Source organism: Chiloscyllium plagiosum, unplaced genomic scaffold (assembly GCF_037043375.1).
Source record: "Chiloscyllium plagiosum isolate Xiang-an unplaced genomic scaffold, Cpla_swu_hap1 HiC_scaffold_7, whole genome shotgun sequence".
Taxonomy (NCBI): domain Eukaryota; kingdom Metazoa; phylum Chordata; class Chondrichthyes; order Orectolobiformes; family Hemiscylliidae; genus Chiloscyllium; species Chiloscyllium plagiosum.
In genome coordinates, this window is record NW_028270145.1 from 106,866,843 (window position 1) to 106,893,708 (window position 26,866).

The following is a 26,866-nucleotide window of genomic DNA, read 5'->3' on the forward strand; positions in this document are numbered from 1 at the left end:
GAGCCCTGTCACCACAGTCCTAACTTTCCTGCCAAAGTTTCCACGGATTTAAAAAAAAGGAATAATTTACCTTGTCTGGGATTTTTGGTGCCATTTCTTGTGACTGGTACTCTCTCTTGATTTTTCATAAGTCTGCCACTGCTGAGTAAATTTGCAGTTGGTTCATTGTGTTCCCCTGGGACTGATGTTGTGGCTCACCTCCGAAACTGTGTTGCCGCATGTAAACTCTACAAGGGCTGTTGCAGGTTACCGTGAGGTTGCGACAGGACCACTGAAAACCACTGAAATTATTGGATTCTGAATGCATCAGTTAATTTCTGCTGCAGCAATAATTCAGAGAGCCTTTCAACAGAGCCTCTGTTTGAAAAGGGGCTTGTTGTTGAGAACAATGCTGAACTGTTTGACCTCCCAGGCAGCTCAATCTGCAGCCAGTACGTATGATTACGAACAGTATAATGTGAGTACTCATCTGATTTGAAAGTTTTCGGCTTGCTTCCAACACAGTGTCAGGTCAATTTCGGTTTGCTCAACTGCCTACTCGGGTGACTCGCACCAGCAGACCGGGATTACTGCCTGGTTTAGCTCCCCAATGAGCTGCCTCCTTACTCAGGCGCACAATCAGAAATCCATTTCATATCTCTAGAGCAAAAGGGTAGTTTGCTTTGACAGCAAAATCTGGGTGATTTAAGCTACGTTGGAGAATTGTGTATTGCAACAGGACAGGCAGATGTTACAAGCTAGCAGACTTGAAAGTTGTCGCGCGTGTGTGTGTGCCTTTCTAGTGACCTGACTGAGCTTAGGCAATAGAATGAGGCCCACTTTCAGGGAGCAGGAAAAACAATGTGAAATGAGATGCACCATGAAGGAGATATTACTGCACTGCCCAACTGAGGAGAAGTGAAGAATCTCTTGAGGAATGTGTGTTGTATTTCTAATGAAGGCAAGCAGCACAAAAGCATACTGAATTAAATGCTATGAACGTAGCTCAAACGTGTATTCATTTAGCCTATTAATGGCATCCTGATTTAACTTGTATCAATACCTGTTCACACTGGGGAGAGCACCATGCCTGCTTTGTTTCAAAATTTGCGCTTTGAAATGTAGCTCACAAAGCCAGCTCCAGAGGAAGGATTTCCAGTAGTTGGATCATTGGGTGATTGAGCCCAGCCACGTTTTGGAGGATAGTTTCATACTTCTGACCCTTCACTGCTGAGTTTAAATAGAGGGGGTGGGGTTTCATGTCAGGAGCCATTTCTGCCCTGCTCTAGCAAAAGCATGAAGTTTCAAATTCTTATCCTTGCTTGGAATTCCTTCCACGGCCTTGCCATCCTTTTCTTTGTCACCTTCCCCAAAACCTCAATAACATAACATTAGAACTTCAATTCCAGTCTTTAACGCATCCCCACCAATCTTTATCACTTCTTCATTAAGGTATCATTAACTGAGCTAAAATCAAACTGCAGGAGATCTGAAACAAAAGCAGATATTGTTGGAGTAACTCAGCAAGCCTAGAAGCATCTCAGGAGAGAGAGAAGAGTTAATGTTGAGTCCCTTACCCTCCTTCAGAACCATGAAGGTGGGGTTTTGAAAAGGGTCACTGGATCAAAACGTTTGACTCTGCTTTTTTCCCATAGATGCTGCCAGACCTTCTGTGTTTCTCCAGCAATTTCTATTTTTGTATGCCTTAAACTACATGGGCCCTAACTCTGGAATTCCCTTAAAAAAAACCTCTCTGCTTTTCTAAGACTCTGCTTAAAATTTACCTGTTTCACCAAGCTATTGTCCATTTGACCTAATATCTCCTTAAGTTAGTCTCTGACACTTTATTTTTGACTGTGCTCCTGTGAATTCGTGGGGTGAGGGAAAAAAGCTAAGTGTAGGTATGGTATATTTTGCTAGGTTAAGGATGCTTTTTGAAATGCTAGTTGCTGTCGCACCCATATGTCTCCCAGTGGCCACTTAAGGTGCTTCATAAGTGGAAATTGGATTCAATCTGCCAAGGAGATTCTGTTGTTCAAAGATCAAAACAATGTCTACTTGCGCACACAGTCTAACACACTTGAATTACTTTTTCTCTCGTTAAGGTTTTTCCTGCTCCTTACTACTAGCCAGTGACCCTCACTAAGTGATGTATGAAGGTAGGGTTCCCTTACTGCAGAATTGATTACAGACTATCTCTTATCCACACACTGGTCCATGCAATTTCCACTAGCCAGTAATGTGGGTTCCCACGGTGCTTCTTTCAGGCTTGCTGTCTGCAGGAGATGGTTACTACCCTGAAAATCTGACCTTGGTGCAAATTCAACACTATTTCTTGTCACAGAGGTACAGTGACAATTTGTCTGTACTTAATCATTGAATAGAATCCTCCGAGCTGAGACTTGTAGCCCAGCAATGGCCTCACAGATGCCCATTTGTACCGATCTGTACGAGGGAGGTTAATCTCGTCTAACACACTTGAATAACTTTTTTCTCTCGTTAAGGTTTTTCCTGCTGCTTACTACTAGCCAGTGACCCTCACTAAGTGATGTATGATGGTAGGGTTCCCCTGCTGCAGAATTGATTTCAGATCATTGCATGAAGTGTCATCATTTGGGCAACTGTGAAACCATATTTAATGTGAGGAATCATTGTCTTTAGGAGAAATGAGAGTAAACACTGGCTGAGTGGAAGACTGGTGTCATTTCCTTTGCAGCCTTGAAGTGAGAGTAAACATGGAGTGATACATCTATTGAATGAGTTTTTGTCGCTTTTTCCATTTGTTGCTTTATGCTTAAAAATGTGTGTGTTGTGCATGTTATTTTAAAGCATAAAGCAACATATGAGAGAAGAGATATCAACTCATTCAATAGAGTCATAGAGATGTACAGCATGGAAACAGACCCTTCGGTCCAACTTGTCCATGCCGACCAGATATCCCAACCCAATCTGGTCCCACCTGCCAGCACCCGGCCCATATCCCTCCAAACCCTTCCTATTCGTATACCCAACCAAATGCCTCTTAAATGTTGCAATTGTACCAATCTGCACCACATCCTCTGGCAGCTCATTCCATACATGTACCACCCTCTGCGTGAAAAAGTTGCCCCATAGGTCTCTTTTATATCTTTCCCTTCTCACCCTAAACCTATCCCCTCTAGTTCTGGACTCCGTGACCCCAGGGAAAAGACTTTGTCTATTTATCCTATCCATGCCCCTCATAATTTTGTAAACCTCTATAAGGTCACCCCTCAGCCTCTGACGCTCCAGGGAAAACAGCCCCAGCCTGTTCAGCTTCTCCCTATAACTCAAATCCTCCAACCCTGACAACATCCTTGTAAATCTTTTCTGAACCCTTTCAAGTTTCACAACATCTTTCCAATAGGAAGGAGACCAGAATTGCACGCAGTATTCCAACAGTGGTCTAACCAATGTCCTGTACAGCTGCAACATGACCTCCCAACTCCTGTACTCAATACTCTGACCAATGAAGGAAAGCATACCAAACGCCGATCTACCTGAGACTCCACTTTCAAGGAGCTATGAACCTGCACTGCAAGGTCTCTTTGTTTAGCAACACTCCCTAGGACCTTACCATTAAGTGTATAAGTTCTGCTAAGATTTGCTTTCCCAAAATGCAGCACCTTGCATTTATCTGAATTAAACTCCATCTGCCACTTCTCAGCCCATTGGCCCATCTGGTCAAGATCCTTTTGTAATCTGAGTTAACACTCTTCGCTGTCCACTACACCTCCAATTTCGGTGTCCTCTGCAAACTTACTAACTATACCTCTTATGCTCGCATCCAAATCATTTATATAAATGACAAAATGTCAAGGTCCCAGTACCGATCCTTGTGGCACTCCACTGGTCGCAGGCCTCCAGTCTGAAAAACAACCCTCCACCACCACCCTCTGTGTTCTACCTTTGAGCCAGTTCTGTATCCAAATGGCTAGTTCTCCCTTTATTCCATGAGATCTAACCTTGCTAATCAGTCTCCCATGGGGGAACCTTGTCGAACACCTTACTGAAGTCCATATAGATCACACCTACCGCTCTGCCCTCATCAATCTTCTTTGTTACTTCTTCAAAAAACTCAATCAAGTTTGAGAGACATGATTTCCCACGCACAAAGCCATGTTGACTATCCCGAATCAGTCCTTGCCTTTCCAAATACATGTACATCCTGTCCCTCAGGATTCCCTCCAACAACATGCCCACCACTGAGGTCAGGCTCACCGGCCTATAGTTCCCTGGCTTGTCTTTACCGCCCTTCTTAAATAGTGGCACCACATTTGCCAACCTCTAGTCATCCGGTACCTCACCTTTGACTATCGATGATGCAAATATCTCAGCAAGAGGCACAGCAATCACTTCTCCAACTTCCCACAGAGTTCTCGGCTACACCTGATCAGGTCCTGGGGATTTATCCAACTTTAAACGTTTCAAGACATCCAACACTTCCTCCTCAGTAATCTGGACATTTTGCAAGGTGTCACCATCTATTTCCCTACAGTCTATATCTTCCCTACAGTCTATATCTTTCATATCCTTTTCCACAGTAAATACTGGTGCAAAATATTCATTTAGTATCTCCCCCATTTTCTGTGGCTCCACACAAAGGCCTCCTTGCTGATCTTTGAGGGGCCCTATTCTCTCCCTAGTTACCCTGTTGTCCTTAATATATTTGTGCAAACCCTTTGGATTCTCCTTAATTCTATTTGCCAACGCTATCTCATGTCCTCTTTTTGCCCTCCTGATTTCCCTATTAAGTATACTCCTACTGCCTTTATACTCTTCCAAGGATTCACTCAATCTACCCTGTCTATACCCGACATATGCTTCCTTCTTTCTCTTAACCAAACCCTCAATTTCTTTTGTCATCCAGCATTCCCTTTACCTACCAGCCTTCCCTTTCACCCTGACAGGAATATACTTTCTCTGGATTCTTGTTATCTCATTTCTGAAGGCCATCCCTTTACCTGCGAACATCTGCCTCCAATCAGCTTTCAAAAGTTCTTGCCAAGTACCGTCAAAATTGGCCTTTCTCCAATTTAAACTTCAACTTTTAGATCTGATCTATCCTTTTCCATCACGATTTTAAAACGAATAGCTAGGGCTCCTTAATGGCCCAAAGTGCTCCCCCACTGACACCTCAGTCACCTGCCCTGCCTTATTTCCCAAGAGTAGGTCAAGTTTTGCACCTTCTCTAGTAGGTATATCCACATACTGAGAGGCAACATATATCACCTTTGGGAATCTGTTGGTAGGGTGTTTAATGGTTCTGTAATTGATGCCTCTAAGAGGACTACTTGTTAATATGTGAATTAACTGCCTGTTTAAGTATGACTGTATGAAACTCTGATTTTATTCCAAGTTAGCATTTGCCTTCTCTGCAAGTAGGGTTGCAGAGTATCCATCAGAAATGGAATCCCACAGTGATTATTCTTTATGAAGGGCAGGTGTAATGCTGTATCAGGGACAAGCCGCAGAGAATTTTCTTAAAAAATTCACTTGAGGCATGGGCACCTCAGCATTTTGTTGCCCTTCAGAAGGTGGTGGGGAAGCTGCCCTTTTGAACCACTGCAGTCCACCTGCTGTAGGTAGACCAACAATTCTGTTACGGAATATCAGTGTAGCCGGGAATCTTCCTCATCTGTGTGACTCTGGGCTATATGCCCATTGAATTATTGGTGAGTTGGAGCTGAGGTGAGAATTGCATCATTTTATATCTTAGATCACAAGTTACAACAAAACAGCCAATGCGTTTATAGAATATATAAGAGGCATTTCAAATTGTGATATAACAGCATGAATCTGGCACATAGTATAATGGGATTGAAGAAGAGAGAATCCATTGGAACAGCTTTATTAAATTCTGTAGTCTGAATAGGTATAATGTGGATATAAAATGTCTTATACGCCACTGGCATATAAGATGTCTATAAGAATGTTGGCAGGGTTGGAGGGTTTGAGCTATAGGGAGAAGCTGAATAGGCTGGGGCCTGTATTCCTGATGAAGGGCTTTTGCCCGAAACCTCGATTTTACTGCTCTTCTGATGCTGCCTGAGCTGCTGTGCTCTTCTAGCACCACTAATCCAGAATCTGGTTTCCAGCATCTGCAGTCTTTGTTTTTACCTATTTTTTTCTGGAGCAATAGAGCCTGAGGTGTGACCTTCTAGAATCATGTAAATCATGAAGGTCGTGCATAGAGTGAATAGTCAAGGTCGTTTCCCCAGGGTAGGGGGGTCCAAAACTAGAAGGCATAGGCTTAAGGTCAGAGGGGAAAGATTTAAGAGGCAAATTTTTAACGGGCAGAAAATCTTTGGTTTGATTTATTGAAGTCACATGTACATAATTACAATGAAATGTTTTGTTTTGTGAGCAGTTCGGGCAGATCATAAAGTGCTCAGACAGAGTGAGACATGTAGGTTACACTGCACAGGAGGTACACAAAGTAAGATCAACATTATTTGAAGTTGGAGAGTCCATTCATCAGTCTGATAATGACAGAGAAGAAGCTGTTCTTGAACCGGTGTGTGTTCAAGCTTCTGTATCTTATGCCTGATGGAAGAGGTTGTAGGAGAGCATTATCAGGCTGGGAGGGGTCTTTGATGTTGGCAGCCTTTCCACAGCTGAGCAGATGCTGTACCAAGCTGTTATGCACCCGAATACAGTGCAATCTGTGGTGCATCTTTAGAAGTTGGTGAAAGTCCTTATGGACATGCCAGATTTCCTAAGCCGCCTGAGGTAAAAGAGGCATTGTTGTGCCTCCTTGACCATCGTATCTACATGAGAAGTCTAGGACAGGCTGTCAGTTATTATCAATCCTGGGAACTTGACACTCTCAACGCATCAGCTCTGTTGATGTAGATGGAGGCATGTCCTCCTTTCTTCCTGAAGTCAATGATCAGTTCTTTTGTTTTGCCAACATGGAGAGAGTGGTTGTTATCATTGCACCAAGTCACCAAGCCCTCTACTTCCTTTATGTATTTGACTCATCACTGTTTGATGTCAGACCCTACCATGATTGTGTCATCAGCAAACTTTCAGATGGTGTTCATTCGGAATTTGGCTACACAGTCACGGATGTACAGGGAATACAGTAGGGGGCTCAGAACGCATCCTTGGAGAGCTCTGGTTTTGAGGGTTATCATAGAGGAGGTACAGTTTTCTATCTTCACTAATCACAGTCTGTGGATCATGAAGCTCAGGATCCAGTTGCAGAGGGTGGAGCTGAGACCTAGACCTCAGAGTTTTGAGATTAGTCTGGAGATCATTATGGCATTGAAGGTGGAGCTGTGGACGATGTGTAGGAGTCTGACGTAGGTGTCTTTTTTTTGTCCTGATGCTCTAGGGATGAGTGCAGGGCTAGGGAAATGGCATCTGCTGTGGACCTGTTTTGTTGGTAGGCAAATTGCTGGGGATTGAGGCAGGCTGAGAGGCTGGAGTTGATGTGGGCCATGACTAGCATCTCGAAGTACTTCATGATTAGGGACATCAGAGCCACTGCGCAGTAGTCATTAAGGCATGTTGCATGTGCTTTCTTTGGTGGTACATGTATGGAATGAGCTGACCGAGGAAGTGGTGGGAGCTGGTACAATTACAACATTTAAAAGGCATCTGGATTGGTATATGAATAGGAAGGATTTAGTGGATATGTGCAAATGAAACTAGATTAATCTGGGAAATCTGGACGACGTGAACAAGTTAAGCCAAAAGTTCTGTTTCCATGCTGTATGTCTCTATGACTCTAAGACACTTGTACATTGGTCAGGACGATGCAAATAGTTTCATCTGCGTTATTCCAAATCACTGGTCTATTTGAAGCAGAAAAAGATGTGTGTTCTTTGGCTGTACTTGCTGTACCAAACAGTGGGGTATACACTAAATGACAATTGATATATCACTGAAGTGTCATTGTATATTGATCACCATAAACTATTTCGTCTAATGCCTGAATATCATTGTTTGCTAGGGATGGCGTACATTTCAAGGCATGACTATCCACTGCAGCCAAATTTCAACCTCTTCCTCCTCTCACCCCCTTCAACTAGCCGGTTGTTATTCAGATCCTATCTCCAGCATACTTTGAGTGTGAAGTCCCTTGAGACAGGATGCCAACCTGCAAAATACTGTGGACAGAATTATCTGAAGTCTGATCGGGTCTCAGGTAGAAACAGGACTGGCACGAGTAACAGGGATGGTGTATGTGCGGAACGGAACTAGGATGAGGTAAGAAGGAATGAAGGGAGCACGGGAAATTAAATAGAGAGAAATGGGGATATGAATAGGAAAACTTATGTATCATCATTATTTGAGAGCAGGAGGAGAAATTGTTGGCTTGTCCTGGGTGCCAAGTTGAATTGTCTTTTGCAATACAAGATGTGGATGACTTGATTAGATTACCTACAGTGTGGAAACAGGCCCTTCGGCCCAACAAGTCCACACCAACCCTCCGAAGAGCAACCCACCCAGACCAATTCCCCTACATTTACCCCTTCACCTAACACTACAGGCAATTTAGCATGGCCAACTCACCTAACCTGCACATCTTTGCTGGGAGGAAATCGGAGCACCCGGAGGAAACCCACGCAGACACTGGGAGAATGTGCAAGCTCCACACAGACAGTTGCCTAAGGCAGGAATTAAACGCGGGTCCGTGGGGCCTGTGAGGCAGAAGTGCTAACCACTGTGCCACCGTGCCACCCCTTTGAGTGAAGTAAAAAGAGTAATGTCACCTGGAACTGGGTTGAGAAAAGGAGATAAATGGTACTTTGAATGGCATTGAAAAATGGTAAAAGAGAATTGGATTGATTGAATGGGGAAGAAAAGGAAGTGTGCAGAAACTGAGGTCATGGGAGGGGATGAAGGAGAATTAGATTAGGTGCAATAGCTTTGGTAAAGGGAGAAAGAAGAATGGCTTGGTGAATCACAAAGGAGGATAAGGTTGGAATTGGAAACTAAAGTCACACTCGACCAAGTGTGGCATTAAGGAGCCCTAGCCAAACTGGGATCACTTGGTATTAGGGGGCGACCCATCTGCTGTTGGATTCATACCTGGCACATAGGAAGATGGTTGTGTTAGCTGGAGGTCAGTCATCTCAGCTCCAGGACATCTCTGCAGAAATTCATCAGGGTAGTGTCCTAAGCCCAACCATCTTCAGCTGCTTCATCAATGACCTTTCCTCCACCGTAAGGTCAGAAGTGGGGGTGTTCCCGATGATTGAACCATTCATGACTCCTCAGACACTGAAGCAGTCTATGCTCAAACAAATGCAACAAAATCTGGATAATTGTCAGGCGATAGTGTCAAGATTAGAGTGGTGCTGGAAGGTCAGGCAGCATCCGAGGAGCAGGAAAATCGACGTTTCGGGCAGGAGCCTGACCTGCTGTGCATTTCCAGCACCACTCTAATCTTGACTCTAATCTTCAGCATCTGTAATCCTCATTTTTGCCTAATTGTCAGGCAATGACCATCTCCAGCAAGACCATAATCTAATCACCACCATTTGATATTTAGTGGTGTTACCATCACTGAATGCCCCATAACCCCTTGGGGTTACCAGTGACCAGAAACTCAACTGGACTCACCACAGAAAGATAATGGCTAAAAGAGTAAGTCAGAGGCTAAGAATACTAGAGTGATTAACTCAACTCCAGACTCCCAAAGGCTGTCCGTCACCTACAAGGGACAAGCAAGGAGTATGATGGAATATTCCTGGATGGGTGCAGCTTCAACAACGCTCAAGAAGCTTGACACCATCAAAGACAAAGTGGCCTCCTTGATTGGCACCACAGCCACAAGCGTCCACTTCCCCCACCATCGATGCTCTGTAGCAACAGTGTGTACTGCAGAAATTCACCAGAGATCATTAGACAGCACGTTCGAAACCCACAATAACTTCTATCTAGAAGGACAAGGGCAGCAGAAATGTGGGAACACTGGGGAGCCTGCAAGTTCCCCTCCAGGCCACTCAACATCCTGACATGGAAATATATTGTCATTCTTCACTGTCACTGGATCAGAATCCTGGAATTCCCTCTCTGAGGGCAATGTCGGTCCACCCACCTAATCGAAGAAGCAGCTCATCATCACCACCTCCAGGGCAACTAAGGATGGGCAATAAATGCTGGCATTCCAGCGTTGGCCACATGCCACAAGTGATTTTTTTTAAAAAATGGCTTGTGCTAAATCTTGGAGAAGCAATTGCCTTAGCTGGGCTTAAACTCACTCCAGAAAATACTGAATGGCATGACCCCATTTTGATATTTCTGGCTGTCCTCAACAAAATACTTTTCAAGTGATTTCCATAATAACGAAAATGCTTAAAATGATCCCAAAGGTACCATTTAGGAGTACAAATTGAGCATTTCCTAATGGATTACCTCCTTGAAACACATTAGAGTTTCATTTCAAATTTGAAACCTTCTAATATTTTGATTTTTTTTTTGTTTTCATCAACTCGTGCTTATTTTTTTCTTTCAAAGTAAAGACATATTTGGTTGGTATATATATATGATTTTAAGTAATTTGAGCATTACTGATAAAAGGCGCATTTTGTCAATTTGTTATCTTGCACTCATCCAGATAATTCAAGAATACCAATACAAGGGCAGAAATGGGATTTATACTACATGAGAGGAAAATGCTGTTTGGCAAGTGATCTGTTGTAGATTGATTGCCATAGTGAATGCAGAAATTAATGATTAACACTTAACTGCCAAGCATTGTTTAAATTTTAAACCAGGCAGATTTATTGTTCTGAGTTGAGTTGAAACAGGCACAGTGCATTTCGTCATTAATCGGTACAATCTCCATGGCAATACCGCTACCAAACTGAACCCACTTACACCAATCAGCACTCTCCCCTTATACAATAGAAATGTTGGATTCCTATTGAATTGATATTAATGCGGATTGTTCTGATAGACTCAAGGCAACAGGTTTCTCCAAAATGTCTTTTTTTGAGCAGTATTCAACTTCTGTACAACCAAGCAATAGGGCAAAGAACAGTACAGCACAAGAACAGGCCTTTTGGTCCACTGTGTCTGTACCGGCCATGATGCTATTCTAAACTAATCACATCAGCCTGCACATTGTCTATATCCCTCTCTTCTCTGCCTGTTCATTATTTCTGTATGCCTCTTAAACATGCCTTTCATATCTGCTTCTGCCACCTCCCCCAGCAGTGTGTTCCAGGCGCCTACTACTGTCTGTCTAAAAAAAGACTTTACTTGCTCACCTCCTTTAAACTTTCCCTCTCTCACTATCCTCCTGACTATCCACCTTATCCATGCCCCGCATAATTTTGTGTACTTCTATCAAATCAGCCCTCAGCCTCTAACGCTTTCACAAAGGCAATCCAAGTTGTCCAGACAATACTTGTAGCTAATGCAATTCAATCCAGGCAAAATCCTGGTAAACTTCATCTGCACCCTCTCCAAAACCTCTACATCCTTCGTATAGTATAATGATCAGAACTGTGCGCAGTACTTCAAGTGTGTCCTGACCAAAGTCTTACACAAGTGCAATGTATGATATGCCAGCTTTTATATTCAATGCCCTAACCAATGAAGGCAAGCATGCTTATGCCTTCTTTGCCACCTTATACAATTAGGAGAAAGTGAGGACTGCAGATGCTGGAGATCAGAGCTGAAAAATGTGTTGCTCGAAAAGCGCAGCAGGTCAGGCAGCATCCAAAGAGCAGGAGAATCGATGTTTCGGGCATAAGCCCTTCTTCAGGAATGAGGAAGGTGTGCCAAGCAGCCTTAGATAAAAGGTAGGGAGGAGGGGCGTTGGGAATGCGATAGATGGAAGGAGGTTAAGGTGAGGGTGATAGGCCGGAGAGGGGTGGGGGGCGGAGAGGTCGGGAAGAAGATTGCAGGTCAAGAAGGCGGTGCTGAGTCCGAGGGTTGGGATTGAGATAAGGTGGGGGGAGGGGAAATGAGGAAGCTGGAGAAATCTGCATTCATCCCTTGTGGTTGGAGGGTTCCTAGGCGGAAGATGAGGCGCTCTTCCTCCAGGCATCGTGTTGCCATGGTCTGGCAATGGAGGAGTCCAAGGACCTGCATGTCCTTGGTGGAGTGGGAGGGGGAGTTAGTGTTCAGCCACGGGGTGGTTGGGTTGGTTGGTGCAGGTGTCCCAGAGGTGTTCTCTGAAACACTCCGCAAGTAGGCGGTCTGTCTCCCCAATGTAGAGGAGACAGGTCGCCTACTTGCGGAACGTTTCAGAGAACACCTCTGGGACACCCGCACCAACCAACCCAACCACCCCGTGGCTGAACACTTTAACTCCCCCTCCCACTCCGCCAAGGACATGCAGGTCCTTGGCCTCCTCCATCGCCAGACCATGGCCACACGACGCCTGGAGGAAGAGCGCCTCATCTTCCGCCTAGGAACCCTCCATCCACAAGGGATGAATGCAGATTTCTCCAGCTTCCTCATTTCCCCTCCCCCCACCTTATCTCAGTCCCAACCCTCGGACTCAGCACCGCCTTCTTGACCAGCAATCTTCTTCCCGACCTCTCCGCCCTCACACCCACTCCGGCCTATCACCCTCACCTTAACCTCCTTCCACCTATCGCATTCCCATAGTCCCTCCCCCAAGTCCCTCCTCCCTATCTTTTATCTTAGCCTGCTTGGCACACCTTCCTCATTCCTGAAGAAGGGCTTATACCCGAAACATCGATGATGATGCCTGACCTGCTGCGCTTTTCCAGTAACACATTTTTCACCTTATCCAATTGCGTTGCCACTTTCAGGGAGCTATGCACTAGAACCCCAGGATCCCACTGTATACCAATGTCCCTAATAGACTGACCTTTACAGCATTCTATCCTCTTGCATTTGACCTCCCAAAATGCATCATCTTCCACTTGTCAGGATAAATCTCCATCTGACATTTCTCCATCCACATTTCCAGCAGATCTATGTCCTGCTGTATCCATTGATAGTCTTACACACTATCGATAACTCCACTAATTTTCATGTCATCGTCAAACTTACTAATCCGACCACAGAAATTTTCATCCAAATCATAGATATTACAAACACAGATGTCTCAGCACTGATCCTTGCGGAGCACCAGTGGTCACAGTCAGAAAAAAACATCTTCACAACTACTCTGTCTTCTGCGACCAAGCTAATATTGTATCCAACTTGCCAACTCACCAAGAATTCCATGTGATTTGATCTTTTGGGCCAGCCTACCATGAGAACCTTGTCAAATGCTTTTGTAAAGTTCATTTACACAACATACATTGCCCTATCCTTATCAACCATCTTTGTCATTTTGTCAAAAAACTCAATCAAGTTTCTGAAACAAGATCTCCCCTGCATAAAGCCATGCTGAGCCACCCCAAGAAGTCTAGTCTTCTCCAATGCAAGTAAATCCTGTACCTAAAGATCTTCTCTAATAATTTCTCTACCGCTGATGTAAGGCTCACTGGTCTATAATTACCTGGATTATCCCCGTTGCCCTTCTTTAACAAAGGAACAGCATTAGCTATTCTCCAATCTTCTGGGGTCTCGCCTATAGCAAGAAGATACAAAGATCTCTGTCACAGCCTCAGTAATCTCCTACCTTGCTTCCTTCGGCATCCTGGGATACATGTCGTCAGGCTCTGGTGAGTTATCTATCTTAATATTTTTCAAGACGCCCGACACCACCACCATCTTAATGTTGACATGTCTTAAAGTATGAACAAGCCACTATAAATTTATTATCATCCATGTCCTCCTCCTTGGTGACTGATCTTAAATTCCTCTTACAAACCCAATTTAACTGTTTGGGGACAGTTTTGAAGCCGGTCAAATATGACTGACTTGGCATAAATTGACTTTTGCATGGTGCCTTGTACCAAACATAAAGGATTATTTTCTCCTACACCATCCATTTCCCAACTGAATATCTAATAGCTCACTATTGCTTCTGGGCATCAAACAAGAGTCGCATTACTTTGAACGTATAAATCAGTCATAGTCACCTACTGGGTTCCATTTAAGGGCAAGTTTGAAGGAGACAAGTGAATCATAGCTCACATCTAGACTTTGTCCAACTTTGAATTTAATGTCCCTGTACATAAGTAACAAAAATGTTAACATGCAATATAAGCAAGTAAATAGAAACGCAAATAAAATGTTCTTTATTGCAAGTGGAATAGAGTGTACAAGTAAGGAAGTCTTGCTGAGATTGTATGCTGTATTGGTGTTTGGAACAGGGATGATGTTTTCCTTTATGGGGAAAATCTAATACTTAATTCCGAGGGCTTTGTTTAAAAATGAGGATTTATTTAACACTGAGGTAAAGACGAGTTTCTTTCCTAGAGGTTTGTTAATTTTTGTTAATCTCCTCCCGAGAGAGCAATGGATGCTTGATCATTGAATATATTCTAAGCTGAGTTAGATCAATCTTTGGTCGACAAGTGAGTGAAGGATTATAGAGGGCAGGTGGGAAAGTGGAGTTGAGGCCACAGTGAGATAATTCGCAATCTTATTGTATGCCGGTCCACTCCCACTCCTAATGATATAGCATCAGTTAATAAACGCTGAGCTAAAAGGCCGGAAATGGCTTCAGCCATCTGGGTTAGGCTGAATCTTAGATGATGCATTTGTTTGAGATCATAGAGGTACTCTGGGAAGCATTCAAACATACTGTAATATTGCAGTAGAGAGAATATATCTGACAATGGTCTCGTGTGCCATAACAACAGCCTTTTTAAAAAGAAAATCTGAATTATTTAACCTTGAATGGGGGGGTAATGAGAAGAAACCAACCAATCTTCTGTTAAATGGAAAAGTCAACCCTGAGCACTTTTTCAACCTGATCGTACCTTATGAGACCCAGGTGCAAACTAGTAAAAAGTTAATTACTGCAGTCAGGCAGCTCCTATCTCAGATTGGGGTGGACTTGCAAGTAGTGCAGCAAAGAAACAAATGTATAAATTGTTCAGGGGTGTTAATCATATTTTGCTACAGAGCATAAGTCGACTATAATTTGCATTTATCTGACACCTTTACCATAATGAAATGTCCCAATGCACTTCTCAGGAGCATTATAAAATAAGAAAAGGACCTCCATACCTACACTTGGCTCTTTGTGATGCCCCCTTCTGCCACTAATTCAAGGTGACAGCAAAACCACACACAATGGCATCTATATTTGTTTGTCGACTGATCAGAGGAAGCCTTGTTGCCTGCCCTTAGCACTGTGAAGATCTTCTGTGTAAGCAGGATGAAGGCTCCATCCCGATTAATTCTGCTAATACCACACACAAAGCTGGAGACTGGAACCAATCTATTCTCAATGTCACATGGGAATTATTTCACGCATAACATGTTAGAATAAGTAGTTCCCATGCGTATAATGCACTGAAGAGATCTGATCACAATATCTTTGCAAAAACAAATATGGCATTATGCTTAGTCCTTTGTTATGCCACTGGCCTGGATAGATGTAAAGAAAGCTACATTTTGTTTTTTTTTCTCTCTTGCTCTTTCTTCAAACCTTCCAGATCAAGCTTTCAATTGTGCCCAGGGTGATTTATGAACTGCTCTTTCATTTTTTTTGTTCTAGGGTGCCCTCACTGTAAGAATACTATCCCACATTTCACAACAGCCGCTGACCATTTTAAAGAAGAACGAAAGGTAATTTTACGGTTTAAGGGATTGGTCCCATCTCTTAAACGTGGTGTAGAACAATTCATCTTTGAATTTGCACGCACTTGTGTAAGATACTCTTTCCCCACAACCCCTCCGCCAATGGTTAAATGGTCCAAATATGTAACCTGATACAAATGAACACCGAGCTCTGGCGTTTTCCCACGTTGTAAAGCTGATTTTGATGGGGGTGACAGTGAGTGCACACCACAGTCGCTGTTTGTGACTCTTGATGTACAAGAGTGAAAGGCATATTTGTAGAAACATAGAAAATAGGAGCAAGAGTAGACCATTCAGCCCCACGAGGCTGCTCCACTATTCAATATTATCATGGCTGATGACCCAACGCAGTGCCCTGTTCCTGCTTTCTCCCCATACCCTTTAATATTCTTGCTCCCAATATCTATCCAAGCTGGAAAATGTGTATCAGATGAGGCCAAGGCAGTGAAATCTCACCACTTTTATCTGGACAGAAGTTGTAACATTATAACACCAAAGTGGGGGGGGAGTGGGACTAATGGGGTCACAGTTTGAAGAACCACAGCCAAGGTTTAGGACTGAATAACCTCTGTTTACTCTTAAACAATTTTTGGTCATTTGGTTAGAAGAATTCCCTGTGGGCTGCCTGTATCCTGAGGGGTGGAACCACCTGCAGTGAGGACCGATGTATTCAGCACAAGCCTTCTCAATCTTCCTTTGTCTCAGATGGGATGAAACCAACCTCATCCTGTTGGAACTTTGACCAAAGAGTCAGTTTTAGTTCTTGATTGTTGTGTAGTAATTCGCAATTCTGACTTGTGTGTGGCTGCAATTTTTTTTTACACATTTTTATGATTCTGCAAAGTTTAAGGGAGTTAACTTGGCAGTAAGTTTGGGAGTAATTGTGCATGTGTCTGCCACCAAGCTAAGTATACAAACTACCCTGCAGAGTAAAAAGGCTGTCAGCACAGCCAGAAACTTGCCTTCCCTTCTCTTCCATTTTATTTCCTTTTCCTCACCCCCTCACTGTCACACTATTTTCTTCCAGCTTGGAGATTGGAATATGAGAAAGTACACTGGGCATCCAACGTGGTGCCCCCACCTTCCGCTATAAAAGGAGTTTGTGCTCATGATGTCCTATAAAGCAAACTCCTGATCCTCAGTACAGGGGGAGCTCACAATCCAACTTTTGCCCATATGCAGAGAAGGCATCCCAAATCAACTCTTCACTATGATCACTTCTTACCTATGCCCTCGTAGATACACCATTCAGTTCTACAATCAGCAAGGGTATGTAGGTTTCTCTCTGCTTTTCTCATGTTCCATGACCTTTCCACCATGGGAAATGATAAATAATTCCTCCCTCATAATAGAACAACAGCAACTGGAGCAGGAGAAGGCCATTTGGGTTTGCAAGCCTAATGTGATCAACCATTCAGTATGATCATGGCTGATCATTATCCAATCCATGTAATCGTTGGCTGTTGCTGTGTGGGTTGCACCCTTGCCTTGCATTTATGGGTTCAAGACTTACCCCAGGTATCTGGGCACACTACTCAGGTTTGTACTGAGGGAGTACTGAACGGTGGGAGGTGCCTCCTGGTAGATTTCTGCTCTCCGGTGGACATAAAAGGTTCCCTGGCACTAATTCAGGAAAAGTAGTGGAGCTTTTGCAGTGTCCTGGCCAATATTCATCCCTCAATCTATATCACTAAAAGATCTGGCACAGTGGTTAGCACTGCTGCCTCACAGCTGTGAGGAGTTTGCACATTCTCCGCGTGTCTGCGTGGGTTTCCTCCAGGTGCTCCGGTTTCCTCCCACAGTCCAAAAATGTGCAGGTTAGGTGAATTGGCCATGCTAAATTGCCCGTAGTGTTAGGTGCAGGGGTAAATGTAGGGGAATGGGTCTGGGTGGGTGCGCTTCGGTGAGTCGGTGTGGACTTGTTGGGCCGCAGGGCCTGTTTCCACACTTTAAGTAATCTAATCTAATCTAATCTAATCTAGCTAATAGTTATTTCAGTTTGTGGAACTATGTTGTGCACCAATTCGCTGCTGCATTTTCCTACATTATAAATGCGACTGCACTTCAAAACATGATTCATTGTCCTGAAGTTATGAAAATTGCTATATAACTGCAAATCTTTTCTTCCGGTATGAATTAAGTACTGGTGACAGGAGGTTATTCAGCCCAATTACAACCTATCGTTTGAAACAAACTTCAGTTTCCCAACCCTCCCAAATATGACATTTCTTAAATAATTACGTTTGCGCCCTTTAGGCTTTCCATTGCTCCTCCAACTGCCCTCTCGTCAGTTAGAAACTCTTTCAGTTCCTGCAACCATGCTCCCATCCTGTTCCCTCTTTGCATCCAGTCATCTTTTAATGTATTTGGTTGTTGTATTCACTTCACTAAACATTTTGCCTTTTCCCTACGCATATTTTAGGATATGTTTTTGCTGCTTACATTCCTTCTGATTAATTTGGCATCTGGTTTGGCTACATGTTTGTTGATTCAGATTTGTATGTGTCCAGTAACACGTTCAGCATTACCTCTTTAATTTCCCAATTATCCACTGACTGGACGGTGTTTCTCAACCATGAATGTGTTAAGACATGTTGCTTTATATCTTTAAAGTTAGCTGTTCAGAATTGAGAATCTGAATATTGATCTTCAGTCATTCACAATCCCAGGTAATATTGAACTTGAAACAAAACAGCAGTTGTTAGAAAAACACAGCAGGTTGAGCAGCATCTGTGGAGAGAAAGCAAAGCTAACAATTTGGGTCCAGTGACCCTTCGTCAGAACTCTTTGTTCGAAAGTAGGTTCACTGGTCCCAAAATGTTAACTCTGCTTTCTCTCTGCAGATACTGCTGGACCTGCTGAGATTTTCTGGCAATTTCTGTTTTTGTTTCTGACTTCCGGCATCTGCAGTTCTCTGGTTATTTTTGTTCATGCTGAACTTCAGTTACTCTGTGGTCTCTGTCCAACAAGAGAATCACCGCCTCCATGCTGTGTTTAATACAGGCTGCTTAATGTTGTCAAACCTAGACATGGACTGAGGTTTAATTGATGCACTCATTTGGTCATATGTTGTTTACTAGCTCAAATTGCAAAGTACTTTGACCTTAGCAATTTATATTTGATTAAAACAAAAACAGAAAGTGCTGTAGAAACTCAGCAGGTCTCACAGCATTGGTAGAGAGAAAAACAGTCAACATTTCTATTCCAGTGACCCTGCATTGTTTGAATTCTCTTCTATTAATTAGTACATTTCTTTCAATGGCAAACTCACATGAGGTACAGCCCACTTCTTCTGATAGATATTCTAAGTCTATATGATAGCTCCTATTTTATCTTGATTGCCAGTTGTATTTTGTGCCTAATGGAAGAGGAGGGAAGAATAGTGACCTGTTTCATTATGCTCCCGAGGTGGGTACTGTGAAGCCATTCTCTATCCACTTGATATGAATTAGGAGCAGAAGTAGGCCATTCAACCCCTCTGTTTTTTTTTTCAGTAAGACAATAGCCTCAACTCCACATTTCCTGATAATCTTTGACTCACTCATTAGTCAAGAATGTATCTACCTTCACCTTAAAAGAATTCCAATGACACTGCCTCCACTGCTGTTTGGGGAATAAAGTTCAAAGACATGTGATCCTTTGAGAGAAAAATATTCCTCCCCATAACTATCTCAAATGGACAGCCCCTTATTTTCAAACTGTTTTCACTTGTTGCAGGCTCCTTTTTTTCCCTCCCCCAAGGGGACTTGTCCCAGTACCCAGCCTGTCAGGACCCTTAGAATCTTACGTTTCAATATAATTGTTTCTGATTATTCTAAATCCCAATGGATACAAGTCCAGACTGTCTGACCTTTCCTAATATGACTCTTGCCGACCAAGGTATGTCAGATCCTTCTCTGAACTATTCCAATACATTTACAACCTTCCTTAAATAAGGAGATCAAAACTGTACAAAGTACTCCTCACCAACACACTATGCAACTGGGGCAAAATATCCTTCCTTTTATATTTAATTCCCCTTTAATAAATGACAACATTCCATTTTCTTTCTTGATTACTTGCTGAACCTGTATGCTAACTTCTTGTGACTTATATAACAGTGCACTCAGATTCATTTGTACCTCAGAGTTCTACAATTGCCGCTTGTTTATTCTTGCCAAAGTGGAAAAGTTCACATTTTACCACATCACACTCTGTCTGCCAAACATTTGCCCATTCATGTAAACTCCTTCACTTCCTTCTATGTTGGTAACCCATGAGTCTTAAGATGTATAAATGTCTCCCCCTCACCTACCCTGATGATCTGGGTGAGATCAAAAGCTCTGTTGGAAAAATGGTGGAAAAGTAGGACGCTTGGGAGCTCGTTGCTGGTTAGCTCATTTACTGTGCACAGGGCTAATGATTCCATTGCACCACCCCACGTCATCAATTACAGAATGTAGAACATAGGAACAAGAGTGGACTGTGCAGCCTGGTGATCTTATTCCACCATTTGACAGGATTGTTCTTGGGTTCATCTTAACACCATTTACGGATCTTGATTCTGTAATTGTTAATACAACAAAAAAATCTGAGCAATCCCAGCTTTTCAGTAACCACCTAGTCACAACAGTTTGGGCATGTTTGGGAGGGCTGTGGAAGGCTAAATAGAGCTCTGGACTTCTACTCTTTGTGTGGAGAAGTTCTTCCTGATTTCATCCATGAGAAACTTGGCTCCAATTTTACGGTTCTGCCTCCTTGTTCAGAACGTACCCTACCCCATCTAGACCAAATAGTTCTTCATTCGGAGCCCGTATCAAATCCTGTAATCCTCTTCGACACCTCACTGAGATCACCCCTTAATCTTCCATACTACAGGGATTGTAAGCTGAGTCTATGTGACTTGACCTCATAATGTAACCCTTTTAGCAAATATCAACTCCCTCAGTGAGTTACAGAACTTGCAATTTTAAGAAGCTAAATCTAGGATCACCTAAATAGAAAATGATTTGGTGTGTCAGGGATGTGCTGTTGACCTACGCTTCTTCATAACCTTGCATTGCAGAGTACATATTGATCAGCAACTTGTGTTAATGGAACAAAACAATGCCTACCCCTGCATGTCTTGCAAACAGTGCCAAAAATCAATATACTTTATGCTGCTTTGTTCACTTTCCCTATTTTTCCCCAAATGACTGTCAATAACAATTCCATTAGGTCCATTTCGCTTTGCCAATAAACCAGTTATGTGAATAGGATCTTGCACTAATAAAGGATCCACGTCATTTCAATCTGGCTAGAATGCACTGTCAGGCTCCGTTGATCTCTCGGCTAACCAAGGCAGTGAGTAGCTGAATATAAATGTTTCGGGGTGTCCCCACTTCCTGACCTGTGCTGAATTAGCTGATCTCAAATTAGATGTAGTCAGGGCAATGCAGTTGTCATCTGTGCCTGTAGGTCTTGAGAGGTTTCCGACCTTAGCGCAATTGTATCGAATACCTCCACGCACCTGCTGTAAATGAACCCAACCATTTCCAACCTGTCTGATCTTCAATCAAGTGTCTGACTATTTAGCCAATGCCCTACCCCACCAAACCCCTCACACCTTCACAATTTTATATTTCTATTCCTTTTTCATCCCATCTCATTGCTCACTACGTTCTCTTCAGCCCGAAATTGCTTCAGTGCTTTTCCCATGGTTTTCTTTTCCAGAATATTTTGACGCTGCCCTCCTGCTCTGTAAATGCACATTGCTATCAATTTAATTGGGTTATCGTCCTGTGTGAATTCTGGTTTCCAACTTAATTTTCACTGTTGGTTGTGCATCACCAGCCATTCAATATTGATTTCCTACAATACAACAAACTTTAAAATATACTTTGTTGGCTTCAGAGCATTGAGGGTGTACTGAGGTGGTGGATGGATCTGTGTAATTTCCCTCCAAGCTAACACTGTGCACCCTGGAGTTAGCCTGCTGCACCTTGTTCATCACCCTTTCAATCATCTGTAATTCAGACTCCATCTCCTCTTGCAGTTTCTCACCTATACGCATATACGAAGCTCAACTGGTTGATTTTCCTAATTAAATATATGTGCATATTGATATACCTTTGAACCAAAGAAGGGGAAACTTCCCAGGCTTCCTGTCTGGCTCCTCATGGAATACGAACTTCCAGTTGTTGGGTAAGGGCAGTGGTATAGTCCTTGTGATCAAACAAAATTACAGTGGTGCTGGAAAAGCACAGCAGGTCAGACAGCATCCGAGGAGCAGGAAAATCAACGTTTCGAGCAAAAGCCCATCACCAGGAATGAGCTCATTCCTGATGAAGGGCTTTTGCCCAAAACGTCGATTTTCCTGCTCCTCGGATGCTGTCTGACCTGCTGTGCTTTTCCAGCACCACTCTAATCTTGACTCTGATCACCAGCATCTGCAGTCTTCACTCTCACCCTGTGATCAAACAACCTAGTTCACACACTGAGAATAGGAAAGGTAACAAGAGGCACTTTTTGTTGCGGAGTTCTGACTTTCTCCATCAAAAAAACCTGTGTTTTTAACAAAGCAAGGAGAAAAATGATTGGCAATGTTTTTATAAGAAAACAAGGAGGTGAAATGCATTCAAACTGCATTTGAATTTAATATGGTGCAATCTATCTCTTTGCAGTTACTCTGCTGCTCAATGTGCCTTCTCTGCAGACGTTTACCCAATGCAAATCAGTGGCTCCAGTCACCGCTAATCATTCTTTAAAACTTCATTACATTAAAGCTGCACGTTGGTGACATATACAGACTAAATAATATGGTGCTTTCTGCAGGAAATATTTATTAATCGATTGTACCATCAAAAATGCACTCCAAAATGTTAGTTGGGCACTTAGTGATTTACTGTGCAAACAAATGTCAGCTAGATTTGAGATGTAGTGACAGCAGAATGATCAGCGTAATTACGCAGCTTGCTGGAATTTTCACAGTTTGCAGGTTAAAAGGGTTAAATTACCCCTTTTCTCTATTGTTGTCTCAAGCTGCTTATCAGCAAATGGGCGATTGTCCACATTGCTGCCCAGCGTTGACAGTTTGCATTCTACATCATTTGAGTTACACTTCTTTTCTCCCTCTCATTTTTACTCCTCCCCGCCCTTATTAATTCGGTCTTCCAAGGTCCCAATAGATCTCATGTTCATCACATGCCTGTGGAGTCAAACAGCTGAATAGTAAGGTTACTGGTTCAGTTTGATCTGTGCTGAGACCATTGATCACGTACTCTCCCATTGGGCTCAGAAAGTGGTTCTGAATCAGCCATGGTTTCCACTTAGGGGGACCATCCACTAACCTCTGTTGAGATTCAAGGGACAGATTCAAGATTGACGCTGCTATTCTCCCATAGTCCGTCATCAATATTGCTCGAAGCTGTAGTTTTAAGATGGGGGGGGGGTGAAGTTAATATTGTTACAAAATATTTAAGGGATTGTTTCAGAGGAGGTTTTTTTTCTTCTCTTCACTGCTGCTCCTTGTCCTCTTTTTTCCTAGTCTCCTGAAGAAATGATTTTTTCAAGAATACAGTATTACTTTGGCATAAGTTATCAAAATAACTAAATTTAATGTGAGATACGACATTCACAGTTGGGTACCAGTGAAACTGGTCTAAAACAATTTCCAGCAAGTGTTGCTAGATAGTGATCAGATTTGGTAACACCTCACCAATTATGTTACCAGGGACTCTCAACTTATTTCTCCTACCAGAGGTTAACTAACAGCATGTGTGGCAGGGACCAATTCTGAGGTTTTTCCCTACTCCATATGGCTCATTCCCACACTGCATTGTTCAATTGATCACTGAGCTATGGAGAGAGGTTGCTGACTTCTCTCGTCTAGAATGTTTGGCTGCATGGATTTTCAAAAATGCTTTTGATTTGCTGTTGTGTTTTCTGAATGGGTGATGAGGAATGTAGGAAATGGTCATTTAGTCCATGACTTAAACTGATAGCTGATCTGTGAACTAATTTCATGTACCTAACTTCACCCTATATCGCTTACCTATATTTTTTTTTAAAAAGGTTGATAAATTTAATAATTTTTCAATGAGCAATTGATCTAGAAAGCCACTGCAGTTCGCAAAACTGTGACCACCACCTGTGCTTACTTGTCTGTGCCCTTCTCAAGGAAAGGCCCAGTTCCAATTTTTAGGCTGTATTCCCTTGTTCCAGCCAGCAGAAATGACTTCTTTTTATCTACCCTGTTGACTCCCAAGATAACATGAAAACTTCCATAGATACGTCCCTTAACACAATCCAACTTTGTGTAATGGGCAATAAATGCTGACCTTGCTAACAATACTCACATTCCACGAATAGTTTTTGTTTTAAATCTAATTTAGCTCCGAGATTATTCGAGTAAATTTGTGGCACTCCTCCAAGGCCTGTGGTGGGGTGCCCAGAATAGAAGTGTTACAGCCCTGTGGGAGGCCATTTGGCCCCTCATTTTCTATATTTGTACTCCGAATGAGCCGTGCACCTCGTGGCATTCCCCTGCACATTCATTTTCTACAGATAGTAATCCAATTTCGTCCTGAATCTCTCATTTGAATCTGCTGCCCCCATATTCAGACCACATAATTCCAAACTTTAGTCACTCACTGAGTGAAAAAGATTCTGCTCTTGTCTCCATTGCTGTCTTTGCCAATGATCTTAAATCTGTACTCCTATCAGTCCTGTAGATGTTGCCTAATCAGGGCCTGTACTGCTGCAGCACGTCTTCTCGACCCCCTCGTGTTCTTGCAGGTCAATTTTTTCCAACTATATATTGTATTGAAAAGTTGACATTAAAGGATTTTGCAATGTGGAGATAAAAATTGTCATCTGGAGTGCCAACTATATTCATCTGTGAAGAGCTGCCTATAGCAGGGGGGGGATCCTGTCTGCTTTTTCCATTGGGTCAAAGGTTATGCATTGTTTCTCCTCTGCCTTCTCTCCCAGAATTCAGAAGAAACTTTTTTCCCTCCGAATGTGCAACCTGCTACCACAACGAGTAGCATTGATGCATTTAAGGGGAAATTAGATAAGTAGGTTGAGAGAAGAAGGCTTTCAAGTGTTAGAAAACGGTCTTGAATGGAGCATGAACTGCATGGACCTGTTGCTCTTTTTTTTATGTTCTATATATTTTCTAATCAGCCTGTTCAAATATCCTCTGGTGCAGGTGGGACTTGAACCCAGGTCTCCTGGTTCAGAGGCAAGGGTATTACCACTTTGCCAGAATAGCCCTTTGCCTTCTGTATGTTCTGCATAACTATCACAGGAGATTGACAGCTCACAGAGGTCATTGATCCCATAGAGTTTGACCAATAAAAGGACTTTTAATTCACCAATATGGCGCTTCGGTAACCAGTGGCACCAGTTGATCCTTTGTTGATTTTGTTCAGACCCAAGATTATTGTCTGTTAGTAGTCACTTGGCAGTACAGAGCGTAAGTAATGCCGAAAAAAGGCACTGTCGCAGCTTTTCATCTTTCACCCATCAAGACAGAATGGCAATATTGTCTTTTTTAATTTCACTTGTTTTAATTTCAATTTGCAGATTGCCTATGCTGCAGTCGATTGTACTAAAGGACAGAATCATGAGTTATGCAAACAGGAAGGTGTGGAGGGATACCCCATGATCAGCTATTACAATTATGGCAAATTTATGGAGAGGTACAGTGGAGAAAGAGCGGTGAGTATAACTTGGCATTGACTCTTTTTCTCACTTGTGTAAGGATTGTCCTCTGGTAAATTAGGGAGCAAAAGATGGGTCAGTGCAGCTCCAAGCTAAAATTCTTGATGATTGACACTAATTTAAGTCAGTCTTCAGTAGCAGCTTCATTGATCCTGATTTCTGAATCAGGCAGGTCCATTGGGTTTCAGGTCTCTATTGCTAACTGGCCAGTTACTGAATGAACCTGAATAAGTAAACCAGTTTTTGGAGGTTACAGGTCATCATTTTGCCTTTAGGTCTGTTTAAGCCAGTGCGCTAACAGGAGTCAACTGTGACTCTATGGCAAAAACACTCAGCTCTGAATCAGAAGGATGTGTTTTCGGGCCTCTCTTGACAACTATATACAAACTCTAGGCTGATAATCCAATGCAGTACCAAGGGAGTGCTGCACTGTCAGAGGTGCCACTTATCAAATGCGTCATCAAACTCATGAGTCATGAGGCCCTAACTTTGCTATCAAGTGGATGTAAATGATCCTGTGGTACTATTTGGAAAGAAGAAAGGAAATTTCCTGATGAAAGGTAACAGAACTGAAGCATTAAGTCTCAAACTCCACAGACTTGCTGTGTAATTTCAGCATTTACTGTTCTTGTGTTGAATGCTTCTTGGTGCCTAACCAATGGTTTTCGCTCCTCTAACATCACTACAAACAGATTTTGTCTGGTCATTTACCGCTGTTGCTTGTAGGACTTTGTATATGAATTAGTTGTCCCCTTTCCTGCCCTTCAAAAAACATTCATCGATTGTGAAGTGTTTTGGACATTTTGAGGTTGTACAAATCTAACTAACAGGTGAGTGGTCCCTGCATGAGAACTGGCCAGTGATAGTGCCGGGCTACATGGATTATCTGGTTGTAATTCAGTAGAGCCCTCCCATCTCCCATTTGTGCATGATTAAGACCACGTTGGATTTTGTTAAACTGAGTGTACCTCTGGAGACAAGGAAATGAGAACACTTACCAGCTTGTAACTGGCAAAAGCATTCTACCTGCGGAGATTTCTCAGCTTGCCTTAAACATGGCACTCGATGTTCAGACAAGACAGCCAAGCAGCTAAACAAAGGGGGAAAAAAATCCTAATTGGGCGCAGGTACTACACAAAAGAGCATTTTCAGTCCACTGAACTGCCAGCGTCTTCAAGAGACAAGTGACCTATAGTCACACAAAATTGAATGGTTCAGCTCAATAAGGAAATTATTTTTTCCCCAATAACTTCAGTTATTTAGGGATCTGAATTTTATGGTAAAGTATTTTATTTTATATATGCAGCTTTATCTCTCTGAAATATTCCAAAGTGCTCCAGAAAATAAATTATTTCTGGAAGTACAAAGAATGAATGGGTTCTGGTATTGAAAGGTTTAGTTAAAGTAGTTAAAAGAAAATAGATTTCGTGAATGTAATTCCCTCGCAGTGAAACTCTCTTCTCCTTATTCATTGTCCATTTTCCTCTCTAATCTCAAGTGCTCAGAGCTTTGTGATGAGATTTTGCACGCAATTCTGTTGATG

At 42.7% G+C, this 26,866-nt stretch overlaps 1 protein-coding gene across 2 annotated transcripts in view; it reads left to right on the plus strand.

Moving 5' to 3' along the window:
* Positions 1 to 26,866, plus strand: part of pdia5 (protein disulfide isomerase family A, member 5) — a 125,530-nt gene that overhangs the window by 91,270 nt on the left and 7,394 nt on the right. Inside the window, exons 15-16 of one of the 2 annotated variants that reach the window (XM_043694262.2) lie at positions 15,557 to 15,627; positions 25,186 to 25,320. In XM_043694262.2, coding sequence (XP_043550197.1) covers positions 15,557 to 15,627; positions 25,186 to 25,320 — 206 coding nt within the window. The remainder of the gene's footprint in view (positions 1 to 15,556; positions 15,628 to 25,185; positions 25,321 to 26,866) is intronic. The other variant, XR_006312204.2, reaches the window with a different exon arrangement.